Here is a 22,273-nt window from a genome sequence, read left to right as displayed (position 1 = left end):
TCCAGTGCCAAGAAAGTTGGGACAAGCTTAGTGGTCAGCCAACACATACTCCAGGGATGGAGTATGTGCTCTACAAGGAGAGGCTGAGGGAGCTGAACTCAGTTGACCTGGAGCTGACTGGAAGGGACAACAATGGGTTATCTGGTCCAACCTCCCTGCTCAAGCAGGGTCATCCTAGAGCACATGGCACATGATTGAGGCCAGATGGTTTTTGAATATCTCCAATGAGGGAGGCTCCACAGCCTCTCTGAACAATCGATTCCAGTCTGCAGTCACTTGCACAGTAAAGTTCTTCCTCATATTCAGGTGAACTTCCTGCGCCATTTCTGCCTATTGCCTGTTGTCCTACTGGTTGGCACCATCCTCTTCACACCCACCCTTTGGATATTTTATGCACATTACTGAGCTCCCCTCTCAGTTGCCTCTTCTTGAGGCTGAACAGGCCCAGCTCCCCCAGCCTTTTGTTGTAAGAAAGATTCCCCAGACTCTTGACCATCTTCATAGCCGTCTGCTGGACCTGCTCCAGAAGCTCCATGTCTGTCTTGTATGGACAGACTTGTATGAGCCCAGAACTGGACACAGCACTCCAGATGTGGCTCCCCAGGGCTGAGCAGAGCAGGAGCATCACCTCCCTCGACCTTCTGGCAATGCCCTTCCTGATGCATCCCAGGATTCCCTTGGCCTTCTTGGCTCCACAGGCACTCTGCTGGCTCATCGACAGCTTGTTGTCCCTCAGGACCTCCAGGTTCTCCTCTGCAGAGCTACTTTCCAGTAGACTGGCTCCTAGCCCGTACTGGTGCATGAGTTTATTCCTCTCCAGGTGCAGGACCCCGCATTTGCCACTATTGAATTTGAGGTGGTTCTTCTCTGCCCAACTCCCCAACCTATCCAGGTCCCCCTGAAAGGCCGCACAATGCCCCGACCTATCAGCCACTCCTCCCAGTTTGTATCATGAGCGATGGCGGGGGGCGTACAGGGGAGCTGGGGTGGGGGCTGAGGCGGGCAGTGCGCGGGGACTTGCCGCCCTGGCCGGCGGGCGGAGCACTCCGCGTTGCGCTGTGCCGCTGGAGCGGGCGGGAGCGGCCGCCCGATCCCTGCGCGCCTCGGGCTGGCGCGGGGCTCTCGCCGCCGCTCGGAGGAAGAGGAAGTGGCCGCGGCCCCCGGCCGGGCTGAGCGGGAGCGGAGCCGCCGCCCCGGGCTGCGCCGCGCAAACTTTGCGCCGGGCGGCGGCGCGGCGCTGCCCCGGCACCTCCCCGTCGCGGAGCCGAGCGGGGAGCGGCCCCGGAGCGCGGCGGGCGGGCACGGGCGACAGCCGGAGGAGGAGGAGGAAACGCTGTCAGCGGGGCCGGCCGTCTCCGCCCGCCGGGCATCCTTCAGCACCATCGGGCTGCGTTTCGCCCGCTGTCTGCCCCAGGTACTGCCGCGCACCCCACCGGCTCGGCGGGCAAACTTGGTGAGGGGGCGGGAGGGGGTTGCTGCTGGGCAGGGTCTGCACGCCGGAGCGGGGAAAGCCACTCCGGGGCGCTGACTCGTGGTCTGGCTCTCGAAGTTCGGAGCGGGGCGCGGGCTTGCCGGCGTGCCCCGGTTCGGAGGGGCTGCTGGAGCCCGGCCGGGGGGCACTGCCTCCCGCCAGCTCCCCGGCCGCGTTTGGGGCTGTGCAGCTGCTCCGGAGGCTCCGCTCGCTGCGGTCCTGCCGAGGGGCCAGAGCGGAGCCGGGAGCGCGGCGGGCTGGCGGGCGGTGCCGTCCTGTCAGCCCGTGGGTGCGGAGCCTGCCGGGCTCCGCCGGGCTGCCCGCGGCCGGGACGGGCAGGAGGCGACATCGCCGGCAGGCAGGCGCTTCCAGCCAGTGGGATGGGTACTCGCATCCAGCCCCCGCCGCGGTGAGGCACAGCCGGCAAGGAGGGAGCTCTGAGGGCAGCCGGGTGGGCGCCCGCCTGCCCGCCCAGCCCGGCGCCGCTCCGCACATGCCGGGCACCTGGAGGCGGCGGTGCCGTGCCATCGTGTGGCTGGCTGGGGTCTGCGATTTTACAGTCGCCGTTTTCCAGTTTTATTGCCTTTTCAAGTTCTTGATGTTGTTTCAGCACGGTTTTCTCACAATATAAAGAGGTAGTGTGATCATGGTTTAGCATTTTTATGTCTGAGTGTGAAATACATCTCTCTTCTCTCTGGTTTGTCTAAACTCTTGTCAAAACAGCCTCTTCTTACAGCCTGTGTATTTCTGGAAAAGGGAATTTAGTTGAATGAACTTTACAGTTCTTCTTTGATACTTTCGGCTTAGTCAAATAATTAATGGGAGACATTTGTTCTCCATTGCGCCTGAGCGTGCTTCCCTCCAGAGCGCTCCGAGCCCGGACCAGAGAGCGCGCTGAACGAGAGGCTGCTTGCTGTGTGGCAGGACAGGGAGCGGTGCTGGAGTCTTGGTAGGTAGGGGTGGCTGTTGTGCTAAAGAGGATGCTGTATTTAAAACAATAAAAATATGGCTATACCTGAAAGAATGTTCTGTAATGTTTTCAGCCAAAGTTTGGTAGCTGTGGTCTGATTGTATACTGCTTCAATTTTTATTCCCTTTAAAATTCTATTTATTTATTTATTTTATAGGAAAATAACCTTATCAAGATGTAGCTGGCCTCTAGCTTACAAGGGGCAGTCTTTTTATACATCTGCTTTTATGGGTTTTTTTGTTTGTTTGTTTGTTTGTTTTTCTAACAAATCCAATCCATTTCAGGTCCTGGTATTGAATAACAAGTTAGTGGTAATAACCCTCTTTTTCCCAATGCTAGCAGTCACATATGTGTACTTAATTTCTGTTTTTTGTAGGGAAAAAGAAAAGTCTCAGAATGAAGGGTTATTTTAGGAGTATAGCTTAACCTCAAGTTACATTAGACAAGGGGCTTTCCACCTCTTGAATGTTGGCATTCCCCAGTCTGAGAATGAAGCATGAAATGAGTACATACAGCTGTGATTAAATACCCTAAGGGAGTTCTGAGCTGTGGTACTGGGAAACACAAATACCATATTGGGTATAATGAAGTGGCCTAAGACACTGTGGTGGAAAAGCTGGGGTCACAGACTTGTGAAGAATAAAAATCAAAGTTGATGAAGTCTCTATTTCAAGTAAGTAAAAAATATTCACCTAACTACTATTCTATCCCTAACTTCATGTGAGATCCCAGAGCTTCACACCTTGCACTAGTAATGTACTGTACTTTTTACCTTCCTCAGGTGTCTGGGCTTCTACTCCAAGGCAAACTAGCAAAAGGCAGTAAACAGAGGACTGTCAAATCTGAAGTTTTGTGTTTTACCATGGTTTTACTCTCTGTCATTAAGCAGCTGTGCATACATTGCAGTATGCATCTGTTTCTCATGCCTGTTTTCTGTGGGTTCTGAGTAGTATGGAGTTAGCTTTAAAAGAAAGTTGGATTCATATCTAACATTCCTGTGTATGCTTTTGTCAGGTTAATTCAGTCTTTATTTTTTAATCTGCTGTGATTTCTCTTTATGTTTTGATAATAGTACTCTTTCTTAGCATCCTGTTGTCACATGGAGGCAACTTGCTTGAACATTTGCACATGGTATTTTGGCATAAATTTTACCTGTGCATTGTTCATTAACATTAACCCTTTGTTATCTTGACCAAAAATACACTGCTTAAAAGTGTTTTGTAGAAAGATGTGGTAGTATCTGAATCTTTTGCTTTACTGAAAGACAGCACTGTGGTATCACCAAGTATTAAATATTTTGGATGAATGTTACAGGGTGATGTGGGTGGTGTGACAAGCAAGGGTCTCCCACCAACCTTCTGTTCACACTGCTCCTCACCGCTAGTGCAATGCTTGCCTTAGTCCTCCACCACTTCTCTCTGATCCTCTTTGCTCCTCTTCCTCCCACCCTGTTGCTCATGTGCCCACACACACCCACAGAACCCAGCTGTGTTTCCCTACAGGAGTTTTAAGTGTGGCTGGTGTCAGGGAGCCCACAGAGCTCCCTGGCTTGCAGGCTCAGGGACAGCACAGGGCAAAGTAAGTGTGCTGTGCAGGGCAGCAGAGTCAAGCCCAAATCAGTGATGTGAACACTGCAATGAGAACAATAGCACCTAATAAGAGTTTGTTGAAATCATGTTATCATGCTGGCGTGTTATTTGACATGCTGCATGCCAGTGCTGTGCTTTCTTTGTAACTTGTGTTTACAAGACCTGTCAGAGTAGTCTGTTCTAACTTTACTGAATCTGTATCATAGTTATCCATGTACTACTTTGCTTTCTTCCTTAAGCTTAGAAACTCTGGAAACCAGACTAGTAATTGTCTTAATTGGCCAAATTATGTTTTTCGCTGTTTTTTTGTGTAGTCAGTACATTTTCTTGTCTCCATGTGAGACAGTTCCAAATCTGATGAAATAATTTGGTTTTTAATTCTAGCAATTGGGGCTGCAATTCAGCATGACAGGTCTTCCAGAGTTCTTGGTATGAATCCAGATTAGACCTGATTTGTGTTCTGCTTCATTCTGCTTCTGTTGAATTGTGGTATCTTTGGCTTCTCCAACTTGCCGTGGCTTCTGGCACGTTTCATTTTGTGCTGATGTTCCTTGATCCAAGACTGTTCCTCTGCTGAACTTTGTTCCTGTCTCATAAGTTCTCTGCTTATTCTGCGTTTCCTTCTTATTAGGTAATTCATCTCACTGTGTCTGGAAACCTTCTTATGAGTTCTCTTGTCACTTCTTTAGGTTCCAAGTTCTGCAGATACTCATATTGTAGTTTAGACGTGTTCCAGACCTCCCCAGTACATCCTCTGGTTGCTCATTCCTGTTCATCTCACTAAGGAATTCCTTAGTTTTTGAAATTTGCTTTTTGAAATTGAAAACCTTAATTGCAGATTTACTTGGGTTGTTCTGCAGTTGAATTTGAATCAGATCAATCAAAAAAGATAAATCTGGGATTATTCTTTCACCAACCTTCCTATAAGCTGAGATTTAGTTATCAGCCTCAAGTTTAAAATCCTGGCAGTACTGGTCAAATTCATAAGTATGTGGTGAAAAAAAATTGGTCAGCTGTAACATCTGACAATAGATGAGACTGATTTATCGTAATTGTTCCTTGTATCTTTAAGTTTTTCAGAATGTTTCAAATAGTTTGGTAAATGTTAGTTACTTAAGCACAGATCCCTCCACACAAATAAAAATTATTGCAATACTTATTGAATATATGCTTATCTATATTCCTGGATGGTAATATTATTGGAAAAAAAAAAAAAGACTAAGTGGGTATCTCTTAGTAAGGAATTTCCCTCTTAGGTGGTGTAATCTCAAAAAACCCCTATACAGTGGTAAGGAAACCTGTGCAGGGTGGGAAAAATGAGGAAGAAGTCAGAAGCATGGCTGTTTTCTGGGAGCTGACAAAGGATCATCCTGGCATCCTAGTCTGCTTTCTTTGTTTACTTGTACACCCAGTTTGCCTGGTCTGGTGTTTTTAATTCTCTGCTTCAGTTATGCTGTTTTTTTTGCCTTGTTATTCCTCCTCTGCTTCATTGCTTTAACTATGCTAGGAAAGGGACTCGACTATAATTTGCAAGCACTCTCAGGGTCTGTTTGGAGCTGAGTGGGGGACTAAGCACTCTGGTGTTTTGTAGACTGAGAAGGATGCAAGAATTAAGTGACCACATGCCATATGCCAGCAAGAGAACTGAGCATGAAGTGCTTATTATTTTCAATATGGAAAGTTCAGGATTGTGGGAGTGAGGGTTTAAGAAAATAAGCATGTCTCATTACTGCATAACAAATGTGAGGTCCTGCAATTATTTGTAAATGCCTTCCAGCATCCCTATGAGGTACCTAAGTCTTACCTATGGAAGGAAGAATGAAGATGAAAGGTCTTAACAAAAATCAAGAGAGAAAACCTGGTAATGCATTGAAGTTATCTTGTTTTCCAGGTGCTGCATTCATCAGTAAGAATACTATAGTTTATGTTTTGTGAGAAGAACATTAGCAGGAGTCTAGGACATGTGTTTTAAAAAATAAATTAATTCACGATAAAGCTTACAAAATACGTTCACTAGTCCTTGCCCATAAATGCTTTAAAAATGTCAATGCAAGCAAGCTTGCTCTTGCTAATTTTGCTTAAAAACAAGCTGACAAGCACTAATTTTCCATACAGCATATTTTCCTTGGATGTCATTGTAAGTATTAAAATTACCTTGTTTCTATTTCAGCTGGTAGTGTATTGCACTTGCACATTTGCTAGAATATTCAGTCTAATGCTATATACTTAGCAGTTGACTCTAAGATTATAAGTATTTAAAATAATTGTTTTGGAATTATTTTCAAATCATCCCTCTAAGTAGTAATTGACATTAGGCATTGATTAGTTGAAGTAAACTATTTAGCCAATATATACTTAGTTGAAAAGCATCCCTTAAATTCTGGTAATTCTGGTAATCTATTCAAGCTTCTATTAGCCATGTGGTTCTTTTACATTTCAGTGTAATTTTCATTATTATTCCTTGGAGATAAATTGTTAGGGAGTTTCATGAAAGGATGGATCAATAATCAGATTAGCCTCATTTATTCCCCAATATATGCTCAAAAGAAAATCAGATACAAGGCAAGGAGTTTTTTTTGGTTTTCCTTCTTTTTTTTGTGCTCTTTTCTTTCTGAAAAGGAATCCTGGGGCTTGAATCACTGCTAACAAGAAAATAAATTGTTAGCTACATGGTATTATTTTATCATTTTTCTTTGCTAATTCTGAACTTGTTGTATTTTATCTATTTTGAACACACACTAGCAACCTGAGAAAGCAAATTCAGGCTGCAAGAGAGTATTTTAGCAAAGCTGAGGTTCAGAAATTATCAGATGAGAACTTGACACATCTCTAAAAGAGGTGTAGAAATTCCTATGACACATTCAAGATACATTAATTGTTGTGGATCACAGAGGTGATTAAAAGTGGAAATACAGTTGGCTTTTTTTCTCTTGCTGACTACACTTTGTTGTACTTTTTTTTTTTTTTTTTTTTTTTTTCCATGGCAAAGGATGGTACTGTTTTCAATAAAACTCGAGAATTAAGGGGAATTCAGGGGCAGGTAATTTGACATGCTGGGATGGGTTTCTGTCCTGTACCTCAAGATGCTCCCCAGAGCTCCTCTGCTCCTAAATTACACAATGCAAGACAGTACTGGGGAGAAGGAGGTGGCAGCAAGAAGTTTATTCTGCAGCTTGTGAGTTGGGTGGTTGTTTGGGACGTACAAATCCTGGGTTAAATTTTGCATTCGGTTTGCAGAAGCAAGCTGCTCCTCTCCTAACCAGTGAAGGCCTTTGCTGGCCTTCACAAGAGAAACTAAGAAATTAATTGACTAGACTTTGCTGCTGTTCTGCAACTCAGCATACTTTCTTTTCTTGTTGCTTTGTGGAGTTAAAGTGAAGATGCAGACTAAAACAACCCAGTCTCTTGTGAGATTTGGGTTTCAGTTCTAGTTTTATCATCATGTGGCTGAGCACGTGAACAGTTAGAGATCAACAAGACAATAGAGCACGTGTAGGATTAATTTGCAATCTAAGTGAGTTTGTGGACAGAATTAGTTTTTCTGGCATATGTAATTGTAAAAGCCCATAGCTAAATCATAATTTTAAGGGTTAATGTTCTTCATTAAATATTGCTTTTCCAAGTTTTTTTCTTTTCATAGGATAGATCTTCTGAGTTGATAATTAATTTCTGCATTAATGAAAAAGAACATGCTTGTCTTAGAACCCACTGTAGAGCAAAAATAATTTGAAAATTTGGCAGTGTCTTTGAAGGATTGTTTTTCAATTTGCTAAAAAGTGAATATTAGTGATAATATTTTGGTTTAATATGAATTGAAGTGGAATTCACATGTAGGTACAGAAAGCCAGAATAAATTTGTGTAGTACAGTAACCTTAAGCGTGTCTTACAGCAAAGTAATAGACCTTCTGAAAATGTGCATTGAAGTGAGTTTAGATTACTTTGAATGCAGTGATGAACATTTCTTATAGCACTCTTTGATAACTGTAATGTAGCAAATTAAGAAGGTGAATAATATCCTGTTGACAAGTAGATTTGTCAGTGAAAAGCGAAGACATACTTTCAGATGATGGTGGGAAGACTGAACAGCACTAACTTTGCTGTGAATGTGAAAGGAAGAAGGTAATAACTGATGTTAAAAGCCTTTGAAAGGTTATAAAGCTAGCTGTCCTGGAAGGACATTTGTGGGATAACTTTGAGCAGAATTTGGTGATTGAGTGATGACTTGTCATATACACATCATCAATATATTTGAGAAAATTTTTAAGAATTCCTAGCTATTCTGTGGAATTATTTTCATACTTAGACTCCTCTGCTAAAATAGGAACTTTATTTTTTAAGATTTGTTTTCTTCTGCTGTAGCACTTGTGTTCTAATTACTGTGGAAAAGATTGTGATGTTGTGAAATGTAATTTTTGTCCCCTGATCCCTCATTTTTTTCAAGTGAAAGCATCTTTTTTCATCATCCTTTTCCATATGTGTGCTTTAAGTAACATAACTGCCTATACTTAGCAAAATGTGAGGAAGCCTTTCTTCTCAGGGATGCTGTTTGAAGTTTTAGCTAAACAGCACAAAGGTGAAAATCAGTCTTCTAGGAACAGTCACTCAGGGAATTAATAACAAAAAGCATGTTTTCAGTCCATTCCCAAGTGGGCAGGTAGCTCGTGCTGAATGACTTGTGGGTTGTCTCTGTTCGCAGAGGTCATTGCTCACACGGGTAGTGAGGGTGGAGGAGTTTTTCTCCAAAGGGCTAAGAAAATGTTTGCTGGAGGTGCACAGGAGAGTGTCTGTGGCTGCTGCTGGAAGCACAGGCTTTTATTTTTTAGCATTTTCACCTCGGTTTGGGAAAGAATGCAAAATGTTCCGCGATGTGAAATACAGAGTCCCCAAGGCCTCCTTCTGCAGCCATCACTGTCTAAGAGTCCTGTGAATTTCAGACTTTTGTACAGCTAAAGGTTGCAGGCACTGCAGCAGAATGACCTCTGAAATGAAATTTTTTTCCTTACAAAATGCTGTGTACTTATGATGTGTAAGAATTACTGGGTAATCGCTGAAACAAGAAATTTGGTACACTTGCTAACACTTACTGCTATCTTAATTCATTCTTAGCATGGAAAAATACTTAGTGTCTTGTTAGGCTCATTAATATGCAACACATGTTTATGTATTAAAATAACAAACATTTTAGAATGAAGCAAATGATATTGCACAGGCAAAATAAGAAAATGCTGTATATATGAAAGAATAATCCTTTAATGGTAATAGTTGTCATTACAAAAAAAAAAAAAAGATGTCAAGTATCACTTTGGGAACATAAAAAGATCATGAGAATTTTTAACCTTAAATTCCAAATCTAAAAAATTGAGTGTGTAAATCTCAATTTCATTGATAGAAATTGTTTAAGTAATTTTTACCTTTCTTTCAAAATTAACAGAGAAGGTTGTTTTCTGCTGTAGGAGTCCACCAAATTTTGAAACTTCAGGAGTACAAACATCACATCATCCTTTTTTCTCAATGGTAGAAGTCTTTATAGCAAATGTTTTTTCTGCTTCCAGGTTCTATATGATCAAATATTTACTGTGTTAATTTTTTCAACTTCTGTTTGTTGTTCAATCCTGTTTTGATCTATTTATTAGGTGCATTGCAGGAAGATGTAGGTGTGCATTTATGGACTTGGCACATGATAAGGTGGATGGTATTGCTGAGCCCAGAAAAACTCAGCTTTTTCTTCCAAGGGTGCTGGAGAATGGGATGAGGCTATTACTGAGCAGTAGAAGCACAAAGAAAGAGAAAAGTTATGAGAGATGAGTTGGAAACTTCTCAGTTGTGTTCGATAAAAATAAGGAGAAGCAGGTTCTTTCTCTGCTAGGAAGTTGACAGTAAACTGTGAATGTGATGATTCAGCTGTGAATGATGATTTTAGGTGCAGTAGGTGTATTATTAGCAGTAGAGACGGGGAAGCATGAATGTTGTTTTCATAAGCCTTGTTAAGATCTCATTTTGAGCATATGGCCACCTGTGTTCATATAGAGAAATGAGAACAGTGATGCAAATGAGAGTGGGGTGGTGAAGGGACCAGAGATCCTGTCTAGGAAATGGCAGAAAAGTACTTGAATACATTTATCATAGCAAAATACAGCAAGGGATTTAGGAACTATTAATAAGAACGATTTTGCAAGGAAGTATGAGGAAAGAACAAAATTTTTAGAAAATAAACCACAGTATAAATAAAAATGTAGATAATTTTCTGCAAGTAGTTTCCAAATGCATTGGGGCTGTATCTCTGCTTAACTTCCCAAGCTCCTGGGGGATGGAGCTGTGGCATAAGCTTATGAACGTCTTTTTGGAGACAGTAAACCTGAACAAGGATTTCATCTTCTGCTTTATGTTTATAAACTGTCAAGGTAAAGGCAGCCCTGGTCTGTGACTGAACTTTCTCAGGTGCTCACTGCTGTGTGTCAGAGCTTGCGGGGAGGCTGTGACACTGACCTTCCTGATGCTCCATGAATGGATCCCATGCCTTTGAGCATCCAGGGGGGCCTGCGGGAGCCACTCTTTGTTACTGGCTGTTTATTCTGAATTTCTCCCCCTGTTCTCAGAGCATGGGTTTCTTCCTGTAGATGGAGGCAGGATTTGGGTGGGTTGTGATGGAAAACCTCAGGTGCCTCAGGTGCAAAAGTATGTGTTCATACTTTTGGTTTTTGTACTTGCTGTAAAAAATAATTTGTCTGAGCCCCACCAGTGTTGTTGAGAGGAATTAGAGGGTTTGGATCACCTGGATGTAATTCTTCCATTCTTTCATACTCAGATGAGCTATAATGTGCAGGATATTGAGAAATATTTAATGTGTAGCAGGAATGGTTGTCAGGAATAATCCTTTAAAATGTGGGCTGGCAGCTTATTAAAGAGACCTAGATTTATCTAATGCAGTTCTGTGGCTGGGTGCCTCTTCTGTTTTGAAAACAGTTTTGTAAAGTGCCATTATTTCCTAAAAAAATGAGGTGGGAGGAAGTGAGGTTGTTCTGTGAATGTAGGTAGCTCTCTGCAGAGAGAACTTGCTTTTTCCATTGAATTACAAGGCTAGATATTAATTTGAATATTACAGAGATCTGTGTAAAAGTTAATACTAGGTGCTCTCTTAGTAACTGCATATATAGAAATTGTTACTAGGTTGACAACCTTAATATGAGCAAGTTATTTTGCATTTTCAGCTACTTTTTATAATGGAATGTATGTCTTCAGAGTGTACCATTCAATACATTTGAAAGTTGCAAAATACATACATTAAACTGTCAGTTTTCCAATAAAATAATAGTGTGCCTGGGGATAGATATGAGTAGTACATACTTCAGTTAGTATCTGAGCATTTATTTAGTTACACAATTTTATGTAGTTTGTAGACAGCTTGTATTTAAAAATTAAAAATCACCCTAATGTACTAGTGTGGGGCATGAAACCAGAAAGAAAGACCTCAAAGTTAATAATGTTTATGCCTTTTCCCTTTTCCCTACCTCTTTGTATCAGGAACTGCTGAAATGGGTTGTGGATTGAACAAATTAGAGAAGCATGATGAAAAACGACCTGGTAATATCTATTCAACTTTGAAGAGGCCCCAAGTAGAAACCAAGATAGATGTTTGCTATGAATACAGGTTCTTGGACTTCACGACACTAAATGATAGTAAGTACATAATATTTTTCTTCAGTTTTTTTTTTTTTCCTATGAAAGTAAGTGTGTTGATTAGTCCATGATGTTTTTTGAATAGTAGTTAAGTTCTTAAAACATGTTCAGTTTCTTTAAGTAAATGTCTTCTCTTCAGTCAAAATGCTTCCATGCAGAGATCTAAGTGAGAATTTTGTGTTAATTTTTAGCCTTACAGCTAGTTACAGGTTGTCAGATTTTAGGTTCCTTTATCCTTCCCCTTTTATTTGCTTTGTTTTCTTTCATTTTTTTTTTTTTTTCTGCTTGTGATTTTACTCTGATGTGGACATTTGTTTCCTTAATTTGCATTTTATCCAATTTTCATATGGTAAAGCAATTCAAGTTTTCAAGGTTACGTACTTCTCATTTTCTTTGCTCTTTTTTTTTTTTTCTCTGGGCTCTGTGAGAGGTGTTTTGAGAGGCTGAAGTCAGTCTTCAGTTTTGATAGCTTGCCATAAAGTAACTCTTATGTGGTTATAGATACTTACAGGTGCAGCCATGTAGGTGGAAACAGGATAGTGGGAGACACTAAAGACCTAAAATATCAAAGGGGTGACGATCTAGTCTCACGCAAGTTTTACCTTGGTTTTTTTTTTTTCTTCAGTCTGAAATAGGCTTGTTTTAATTCTTGTGACAATCCATAGATATTCCATTTTTTTCCTGCTGATTGACGTCAGGCATCTCTGCCAGTATTGCTCACACCGTTGCTTTGCCCTCTTTCACTTCAGAATTAGCCTGTTCTACAAGCAATTACTCCTCACACCATTTGGAAATCTGAAGCTTGAGCAGAAGGCTGGGACCTGCTTCTTGCTATATATAAAACAACACAGTACCAAAATCTGCTAGAGCTGGCTGGCAGGATGCCAGGTAGAGCCTCTGTGCCCTGCAGTGTGCTGCAACTTCTCTTGTTTTGCAAGTCAGGTCAAAGGAGAAGCTGCAGCCATGTCTCTCATGGTGTGAGACAAAAGCTGCTGGTGTGCTGCTTGATGAGACACCTCGTGCAGCCCAGCGTGTCAGCCCAGAGTAGAGGGAATTGGTTGGGAGTTAAAACCTGCTGCAAGCAAACTTGGCTTTGAAAAAGGTGGAGGTTTAGAATAGGTAATTGGACAGGACTGTGCTCTTGTAGGCAGTTGTGAGAGTTGAGAAATTTTATCTTTGCAGACTTTGAGTGCCTGTCTTCTGTATTTGTGTTCTCTTATGTTTTTTGATACACTAATTGGGATGCACTGCTGTTATTGAGAGCACCAAGCAAATGATAGAGGAATTTTTTTCATGTTTATGTATTGCAGTTGTTTCAACATTTATGTGTATTTATTTCAAAGTGAACTGTTTATATCCTTTGATAGTTTGACAGCTTTTACCAAGATGTATTGCAAGTTGTGTCATTAGCAAAAATGAATTAATATTGAGGACACACTTCTTTGGGCTTTTCTGGAATGTTCGTCACTGTTCTGTCTGACTGTCTCTCAAGCTTTAGCATATTCATTCTCCTGTTCTCTCATGAAGTCTCATCTTTGACACTCTGTGGAGGAAGAAAAAGTACTTGTGGTAGCAATGTGGCCTGCCTCAGGAGCAGAGGACGTCTGGTAAAAAGAGAAGAAATTAAACCCAGGCTTTCTAAGTCTGATTAAATGTATAGGTTTGTTGTAAAGGATACTTGTATATGTGTTTCTTTCTTATCATAGATTGTTATAATATGGTTTTAGGAGGCATGGGTTTAGGGAGACTGTTAGTAGAAACACTTCCATCAGATTCTTGGGCTTGCTAAATAGCATAAGCTCTCCAGTTCCGCTGAGTTCTGCTTGGCGTGTTGTATCCTCATCACTCCAGTCTCTGAAGATGTCAGTGGATAGGCAAGATGTGGGGAGGATGGAGGTGTTGTTCCTGCTCTTTTTCCTTAGTTGTCACCTATGACTACATGCTCTCAGGATTGGCAGTTCCCTTCCTGTTCTGGTTGTTGGCCACGTGTATACTCGTGTTGCACTATGTAGACATTGCAGGCTTTTTGCATCACGGCTGGTTCATTTATATTTTTGCTGAGAAATAACTTCTGCAGATAAATGGAGTTAACAATGAGTGTTTCACCTATATCTGTGTGGATTTGGAGGCTTCTAGGAATGAAATGCTCCTAGAGGTGTAAAAAACCCATTTGGACTGTCAAATCTGTCTTCTGTAAATCTACTTTAGCCCTTCCAGCGAGTATGTATATCATGACATCATTTTTTCCACAGGTTTTCTTCTTCATTGGGTTTTAGAGTAAGCCATGTTAAATTATGAGTGGCTGCAAAGTATTTTATTGTATTCTTACACTTGTAAGTTACACTTACAAGGCTAGTGAGCCTGGTAGTGCCAACAGGTACTCATTTTTCTTTGTAGCTTTTCTGTAGCAATGATTGCTCTGATAACTATATCTCTCACAAGTCATTAATCTCTATGGTGAGAAGAATGTGAATATCTCCATGTTGCAGGTAGGAGCTAATTTGCAGATTACTGCCAGAAGTTTTTAAAGTTCTTAGCATTTCTTCCTCTGTTCCAGAAGCAGCTCTTGTTGACTTCAGACAAAAAAGTGGATGTTGGTCATATCTGCAGTTTAGAACTGCATGTATTTGCAAATTTGATACTCAGATAATGAGAGATCACTTCCAGAATGTGGCATATGTTTAAAGTGCACTTTGGCTGGCTGCTTTTTTTTTTTGTAAGTTTTTGCAGCTGTATGTGGGGAAATCCTTCTCCCCTCTCTTGCCTCCTGTCAGCTCTGTGAATTAACTCATGTATCTGGCAGGTTATGCAGTTTTTTTGTTTGGTTATCCTCTGCCGTATCTGTGTCTTGCGGAAGGGTCTGAAGAATGCTGGAGTTGGTTGAAGTGGCGGGAGCACATTTTCAGGAAGAGAAACAGAACATTCTTTGCAAGTCAGCTTGCACTATTGTGAACTCACAGAATCATGGACTGAGGTTGGAAGGGACAACAATGGGTTATCTGGTCCAACCTCCCTGCTCAAGCAGGGTTATCCACATGGCACATGATTGAGGCCAGATGGTTTTTGAATATCTCCAATGAGGGACGCTCCACATCCTCTCTGAACAATCGATTCCAGTCTGCAGTCACTTGCACAGTAAAGTTCTTCCTCATATTCAGGTGGAACTTCCTGCGCCATTTCTGCCTATTGCCTGTTGTCCTACTGGTTGGCACCATGAAGAAGAGCCTGGCTCCATCCTCTTCACACCCACCCTTTGGATATTTTATGCACATTACTGAGCTCCCCTCTCAGTTGCCTCTTCTTGAGGCTGAACAGGCCCAGCTCCCTCAGCCTTTTGTTGTAAGAAAGATTCCCCAGGCCCTTGACCAACTTCATAGCTGTCTGCTGGACCTGCTCCAGAAGCTCCATGCCTATCTTGTACTGAGGAGCCCAGAACTGGACACATCGCACTCCAGATGTGGCCTCCCTAGGGCTGAGCAGAGGGGCAGGATCATCTCCCTCGACCTTCTGGCAATGCTCGTTCCCTTAGCATGACTCTCTTGAAAGCAGGGATAAAACTGTCCTGATAATAATTTTTCTGGAATGCTAGCTAGAAACTTAACTTTGCTTGCTGTCTGTCTTTGGTTACTGTTACTTTGGTTACCTTCTGATATACACAGCTAGGAGAATTTAAGGAAATATTCTCCTTTATTACATTTTTTTATTTTCTAAACTTTTGCCTTGCTTTGCACTGGTGCAGATGTATGTCCAGTGGAAAACAATGCTTGATCACTTACTTAAGTGCTGTGTAAATAATGCATAGATGGAAAAGACGGGATTGAGATTGCAAGTGTAAGTTTCATTTTTGTGTTTCTTAGTGTTAGAAACTGATTTACTTGAAAGTGAAGTGTCTATGGAAAGACTATCCAAGCTTTCAAGGAAAGCAGGCTGTGAAGAACCCATCAGTTTCCATTGTGTGCCATAACACTGATAATCCACCTAGTTCTCCAGAATTAGTGGTTGGATTTGCCACTGTCCTTTGCTTTTTGAAAAAGCGTGAAAAGTGAGCTCAGCAAAAGGTGATCTAGTGTAGATTGGCGCTTGAGGAGTAAGGGGCACTTTGCTAAGACATTTCAGGCTTGAGGTGTGTATGCTTGTCTTGAGGTTTTGGCTTTATAAATCTGCTTATGAGCCCAATCTTTCTTGTTTCTGTTAAGGTGGCCTCTTCCAAGAAATCCTAGTGTGTCTTCCACGTTGTCCCTTGACAGTTTCATTCTGTGTTCTTTTGTTTAGTTATCTGTACTGTCCAAAGTTTATGGGGTGCTTTTCTCCCTCAGGTGAAACCACATCAGTTTTCACCCAAATTAAATTGATAAAATCATCACACATTTTTACTTGTGAAGAAGACATTGGTATGTTTGTGAATTGGGTGGCTCATTGCTTGTTCAGCAAAATATCAGAAGTGCAGAGCAAGTTATCTTCTGGCTTCCTTAGAGACAATACTAATGTTAAGTTGCAATGTCTGAACTTTCTAACAATAAAAAACCCAAGGAAAGTAAAAGAGTTGCAGCAAGCCTTTTGCCACAAAGCTTGAAGAGACAAATTAGGGTCTACTCTATAAATACTTCAGGCCTTTACTAATAAAAGCCCTGAAACAACAAAAGATTATATCACCTGCCCAAAAGTAAAAATTCTTTCTGTTTTGCATCCCTTGCCTTATAAAAAAAAGGGGATGAAGAACTATCATCTTATACCTCTGCTATCTCCAAGTTTTATTGGAAATAAGAGTCAAATGGTGAGCAAATCTCAGGAGGATATGTGCTGGCAATGCAATTGTCTTAAGCAACCATATTTTCAACAGTGTCTCTATGGGGTAAGCTGGTTTGTTTTGTTTTGGTATTTTGTTGGAAAGAGAAATATTTCAATAATCTGCATTCCTTCTTTGCTCTTATCTGATCTACTTGTTTTGGAAAACTGTACTTGCTTTGACAGATCATACAGCAACTAAGCTAACTTATTCATCCTCTAATTATTTTCTTTCATCTCTTTGGTTATGATGACCTTCTGAGAAAAAACAGGAATCTTATAGTAATTCAACTCTTCACTTCTCAGTGAATTTTTGGTGTTTAGGGGATTTTTTTTGACTGACTTGATTGAGGTTTTTTTTTTAAATTTTATTTTGCTTTACATTCCTGTAGTTATTCATTGGCTTGATGAGTTACAGTAAGTTTTGGCCTTGAATAAAGTTGGCATGAAGCATATGCTAGCCATGTGATGAGAATGGAATGGGGTATAAATTTTTTTTAAATGGGGAAAGGCTATACTCTGAACAAGCCATTTGTGCTGTAAAACCACTAAAATCCAGATGTTTTGATGGAATGAAAAATAGCAATACTTCACATGTCCCAAAGAAGTTTTTAAGTTATGATGTGAATACATGAACATACGGTTTTTATCCTGATTGTCAAGAATTTGTCTCTAGTTAAAAAAAAAAGACCTGGAGAACAACATGAAGAAAATTATTTAAAAGTAAGGTTGTTAATTACATTTTAACATTCCCACCATATTTTTTGCTTGAATGTTGTAAGTGTTGTAGTCTAAGGACATGTATTTTACCAGGACAGTACTATATGTGTATATATATTTAAAATCTGAAAGTGTATATATCTTTCAAGTTCTGTCAAGCATATGGATACTTTGCCATCGTGTTTTGGAGACAGTTATGCTGCTTAAAAATAACTTACTACAGTATTATTAAAATTGGCATGGCTGGGCTATTGATTTTGTTCCCTAACATGACACAAATAATGTGTTAGTGGACTTTCACGATGGTCTTATTATATCAGAATCAATAGTTAAGAGTATATCCTTACTGAAATCTCTCTTTTATTTGAGATTAAATTTCAGTTTTTGCTTAAATCAATAGAAGCCTCTTCAATTTTCTCCTTGGAGAAGGAAAGAAGTCTGATTCAGAATTTGAAGTGTCATGCATTAGAAATTGTGCAAGTAGAGGACAGAGAAGCATTTTTCCTGTAAAAAGTGTATGGATTTTTTGTCAGGAAATTATTTTTGCTGTACAACATAGTACTTCTTGTTGATTTCAATGCTTACCTTCTCTTCCTATCAGTTATTTTTACATTAAACAGTTACATGTGCCTGACTTCTGCTTTCTGTTTCACTTCACCATTCACCTGGGGGAAAAAAGCAAAACCCAAACATAAAAAATAAACAACTCCAAGCAAGTGGCTGTGTGACTGGAAAAAGAACAAAACCTACAACTCTGCATTTGCAGGTGTGATTTGATTTAAGACTAGTAAAAGCAAATATTTCCCCATTGGCAAAGTTATTTAATTTTGTTTTCATTTCTGTAAGCAGAAGAACATAAATTAAATTAGCATTTGAGTTTTGTATTTCAAGTTGACCAGGTCTGTTACCACCCATTAGTCCTCAGGAGTGGTGAAATAAAATTAGCACTGCAAAATATTGTTAGGTTATTTATGAGATGTGGTAACTTGAACCAGACTGTGTATAGATTGCCTATAACTGACTAAAACAATGCTTCAGAGCAGATTAATGTCTAGCAGATTCACAGCAGAAACATGATGAGCAGGAGAGCCCAATGGATTATTTCTTTGTAGTCCAGATTCTGCTAATGCTTCTCCTTTCTTAAAGCTTTGTCCATGTGCATATCTCATTCAACTCAGTTTGATTATATATATATGTGATATGAAGAACCAGCATAAGGGTTTTGCTGCATCTGATCTTCTGTCCTTTCTGTTAACGCAAATACGAAGGAATTAATTTTTTTGGTTTAATTTTCTGTTTCAAGTGAATTCTGGTCTGTGGCAATACAGAATTACAGAATATTCTGAGTTGGAGGGGTCCTGCAAGGATCATTGAGTCCAACTCTTTAAATGAATGGCCCATGCAGGGATCAAATCCACAGGTTTGGCTTGGTCCAGCCAGCTGAGGTAATCTCCAGTGACCTTCAGGACTTGCCACTTTTAAGTCACAGCAAAATGAAATGTTCCTGCTGTAGCAGTTTATAAAACTCACTTGCGTGTCTTGGGAAACTTGCAATTTGACATAAAAGGAGCATTCCATATGTTGGTAGTTTAATAAATGCCATAAATTACATCATAAATGTAATTGCTGGAAAGAGTAATTAGATTTGAACTTTACTGTTTTTTAAATAGGGATGCACAACTGTGAGATGCATTTTAGTTTCTAAGTGGAAGCTCTGCTTTCCATAATTACTGGTTGTATCTTGATCCTTGTTGTGATAGACTGCATGCTCTTGCCATATATCATTGAGAGGGGTAGTTCCTGGGGATATGAGCTTTCAGTCACTTAAGTTTCACTTTATTTCTACACTTAATTATACTACAACAGAAAGTGCAGGGAGCTTTAGCTGAAGTCCTGTGATGATTGTGACAGAGCTGGGAATAATTCCTGAGCAGTCCATTGTGCTGGTAGCTAGGTCATGGCCTTCAAATCAAGAATTTGGTCAATAGCATGAATTGACTATTCTACCCCAAATGTTAGCAGCTACATACCTGCAGGATAAGCTGTACTATTCATATAATTTCAAATGTGAAAAAAGCCTAAAGTTGGCTGGCATTTCTTGTCCCCTCAAGTTCCAGCTGTACTGTGACACTGCTATTTTGTGTTGGAATAATACATTATAGACTAGATGAAACCTTAGATATAATATGGTATGTATGTTAGAACATATAAAATATGTTAAAGAATATAAGTATGATGTGTTCTGGAACTCTGTTTTCAGCTTGTGCTTGGAAGCAGTTTTGGTTTCAATGCTTTTATGGAATCGCAAGTACATCTAGTGATGTCATAGCCATGCTTTCTGCGTGGATTCTGCTTGTGTATTTAGACAGTGGGTGTGTGCAAAACAGAAATGGACTAGGGAGGAAAGGACATCTGCAGGATGTTCTATTTATACATGTTTCACTTTGTCAAAAAATGTGTGCCCCACAATAATCATGTGGGTACTAACTTTCTATTCTGCACCTATTCTTAGAATGAAGATTGTGTTCCTGTAATACTCTATTCTTACCGTGCAGTCATTCATTTTATCTGCTGTGTGAGCTCAAGGTTCTTCCTAATGTAGTTAGTGAGTTCTTCCAAGAGATAAATTCCATTCATCACGTTTACATGAATGCTGTAATTCACTCACATAATGGAAAAGTACAGATACTGTCTAAAAAGAGCTCTCAACTTCTAAGAAACCTTTTCTTTCTCTCAGCAACTCAGGAACTGCACGTGATCTTTCTGAGTGGCTGTGTCTTTTCTTTGGCCTCTGGCTTTGCACATTTTTTCAATCTTCATGTGGTTTTCATACTCCTGATGCTGTTCAAGAGCCAAGGAGCCAGACTTGGCAGTCTGCAAGGCTGGCAGACAGGCATTTCTGATGGAATAGTGAAATTACTAAAGTCACAGGGTTTTTTTCCTGTTTTCTCAGAAGCAAAACTTGCCCTGTGTTTAGCTGGAGCAGGAGATCACACAGTAACTTCAAAATTGTAATTTCAAATAGTAGAAGTCTCATGGTTTTATTATGAGAGAGAAGCGATTAGGAGTCATGGCTGCGGTAATCTGCTGAGTCTTTTTAGAACTTACTGTTGCAAATTCCTTGACATCATCCAGATAAAAGATAATATACAAAATCTGTGCAGTATTGTAATGGAGTTCTTAACATATTTACAAAATAAATTATTGTTGTTTGGATAAGATCTCCTGCAAACAAAAGCTTAGAATTGTTTCATCCTGAATGGAGTATAGCCTCTTTGAGAAAAAAGGAACTTTTAATGATAGCTGCTCTTGACCTTGAGATAGTGAAAGCACCAAATAGATGTACATTGATTGCGCAGGATTTTTAAAAATGTTTGTATTTATATTCCTCATGTTCCAATGTAGGGAATAAAAAGTCTCTATTGTGGTGGAAATGGTGTCAACATTCACCTGTTTCACATAGGCTATAACAGTGTTTTGGTGGGTCATGTCCAAGGGTTCACACAGCAGAGCACAGGCTGGTGTCAGGCTGTGCATTGTCTTAAGCCAGTAGTGTGGGGCAAGAGGAGCAGACAGCCAGGTTGGGGCAGTTGCTTCTGGGGAGTTTACACTCCCTATTAAATGTGTTTGAGTGTTTTGCTTTGGACAAGTCATGTGTTCTGCTGTACACTGGACATCCCACTGCAAGTGTTTCAGAGCAGCCTGCAGGAAATGTATCTGAAAAATGCTTCTGTCTGGCTTGTGAGCCCTTCTGGGGGCCACTCCAGGACTTGTTGTTTTGTCCAAGCATCTGTCTCACACTTACAGCTGTATTTGTCATTGCGCTGCCCAAGTGACACTTTTAAAGACATTTCATATTCAGAAGCATGCCTAATTTCTGTTCTGCATCTGTTCTGGGTTTGTTTTCTGTTCCTCCTGCATTTTCATACATGCCACCAGTGCAGCTATTGCCTTACGATTCCTCTTGACTTCTTTTAGCCCCTGGCAGCTGTGGCAGCTACTCTGTGAGCACACTCCAGATGGGCTGACTGCCTCCTGCTTCCTCCCTACTGTTGTCTGAGGATGAAGACATGGACTGTGTTTTAACCTTTATGAATTTTTGCTCTTCTGTGTGCTCTGCCCTACACCCACTGGGGAAGGTACCACGTGTGGGACGGGTAGAGCTAGTGCTTGCCTCTCCGCACTGAGGATGGTGTGGTAGGTCAGAACTTGCTGTTGTACAAGCTGCTGCTGTGACTTTGTCATCGTTGGTTGAAATTTTGGGAGCCCAAACCTGTGTTCACAGTTGTGTCTGCCATGTGGTGTGCCATGATTGCAGTACTCGTTGGTCAGTGACTAGGCAGTTTGGGGTGGAAGGGCAGCTTTGCAGCATCATCCTGCCAACACTGTTGCAAACACTGCTCTCGCAGAGAGGCTCAGCAGAGCTCAGTGTGTAGAAGTAAGGAGATCCTGGTGGCATTTGGCTGTTTATCCCTTTTATATGGGCACAGTTACTTTGTCTCTTGACTTTTAATGCCTGTTTTGACTTTTTCTCCCTGTTGGCAGGTGCCTTTGGCTGCTTATTCAGTGGTCCTCAGGAATCATTACAGACTTCGGACTGAGTTTTTTGCTAAGGAAAAACATGACTGAAAAGTTATAGCAACAGCAGCACACCATGTGGGAAAAGGGAGGGGTAAGAGTGAAACTTGTGCCCTTCTCTTATGAGAAGTGATAAAGGAGGGAGAACTGACAAAAGGAATGGTAATAAAGTCTGTCCTTCTGCTCCACTGGCTTGTAGAGAGGAGAGAAAGGAGTAAGGGGAGTAGTAAATTCTGATCAAGTTCTGAAGTATGGAGATCAGCTCCCCCCTATTCTCAGCAAGAAAGCATGTATTTCTCCCTGGGAAGCATCTGTTCCTTCCCTGCTTTTCTTTTAGCTTACAGAGGAAATGGCCTGCCAGTCCTGTTCCTAGGCTTTTGGCTGAAGCATCCCGTTCAGAGGACCGTGCCCTGTCAGCTGCTTGATAGGCTGTCAACACTCAGCTGACATATCAGCTCGTATGAAGCTCCAAAGGGTCTTCA

At 41.0% G+C, this 22,273-nt stretch overlaps 1 protein-coding gene across 7 annotated transcripts in view; it reads left to right on the top strand.

Moving 5' to 3' along the window:
- Positions 1-1,142: 1,142 nt before the first annotated feature.
- Positions 1,143-22,273, top strand: part of RFTN1 (raftlin, lipid raft linker 1) — a 94,920-nt gene continuing 73,789 nt past the window's right edge. For 2 of the 7 annotated variants that reach the window (XM_085573163.1, XM_085573157.1), the window contains exons 1-2: positions 1,256-1,414; positions 11,553-11,708. In XM_085573163.1, the coding sequence (XP_085429289.1) occupies positions 11,564-11,708 (145 nt within the window). In that variant the 5' untranslated portion in view covers positions 1,256-1,414; positions 11,553-11,563. Of the gene's footprint in view, positions 1,454-1,921; positions 2,107-2,126; positions 2,421-2,446; positions 3,115-11,552; positions 11,709-22,273 lie in introns of those variants that run through there. The other 5 variants (XM_021538144.4, XM_085573159.1, XM_085573161.1 and 2 more) reach the window with 5 other exon arrangements.

Source organism: Lonchura striata, chromosome 2, assembly GCF_050655825.1.
Source record: "Lonchura striata isolate lonStrDom1 chromosome 2, ASM5065582v1, whole genome shotgun sequence".
Classification (NCBI taxonomy): Eukaryota; Metazoa; Chordata; class Aves; order Passeriformes; family Estrildidae; genus Lonchura; species Lonchura striata.
This window is presented reverse-complemented; position numbering and strand designations above follow the sequence as displayed.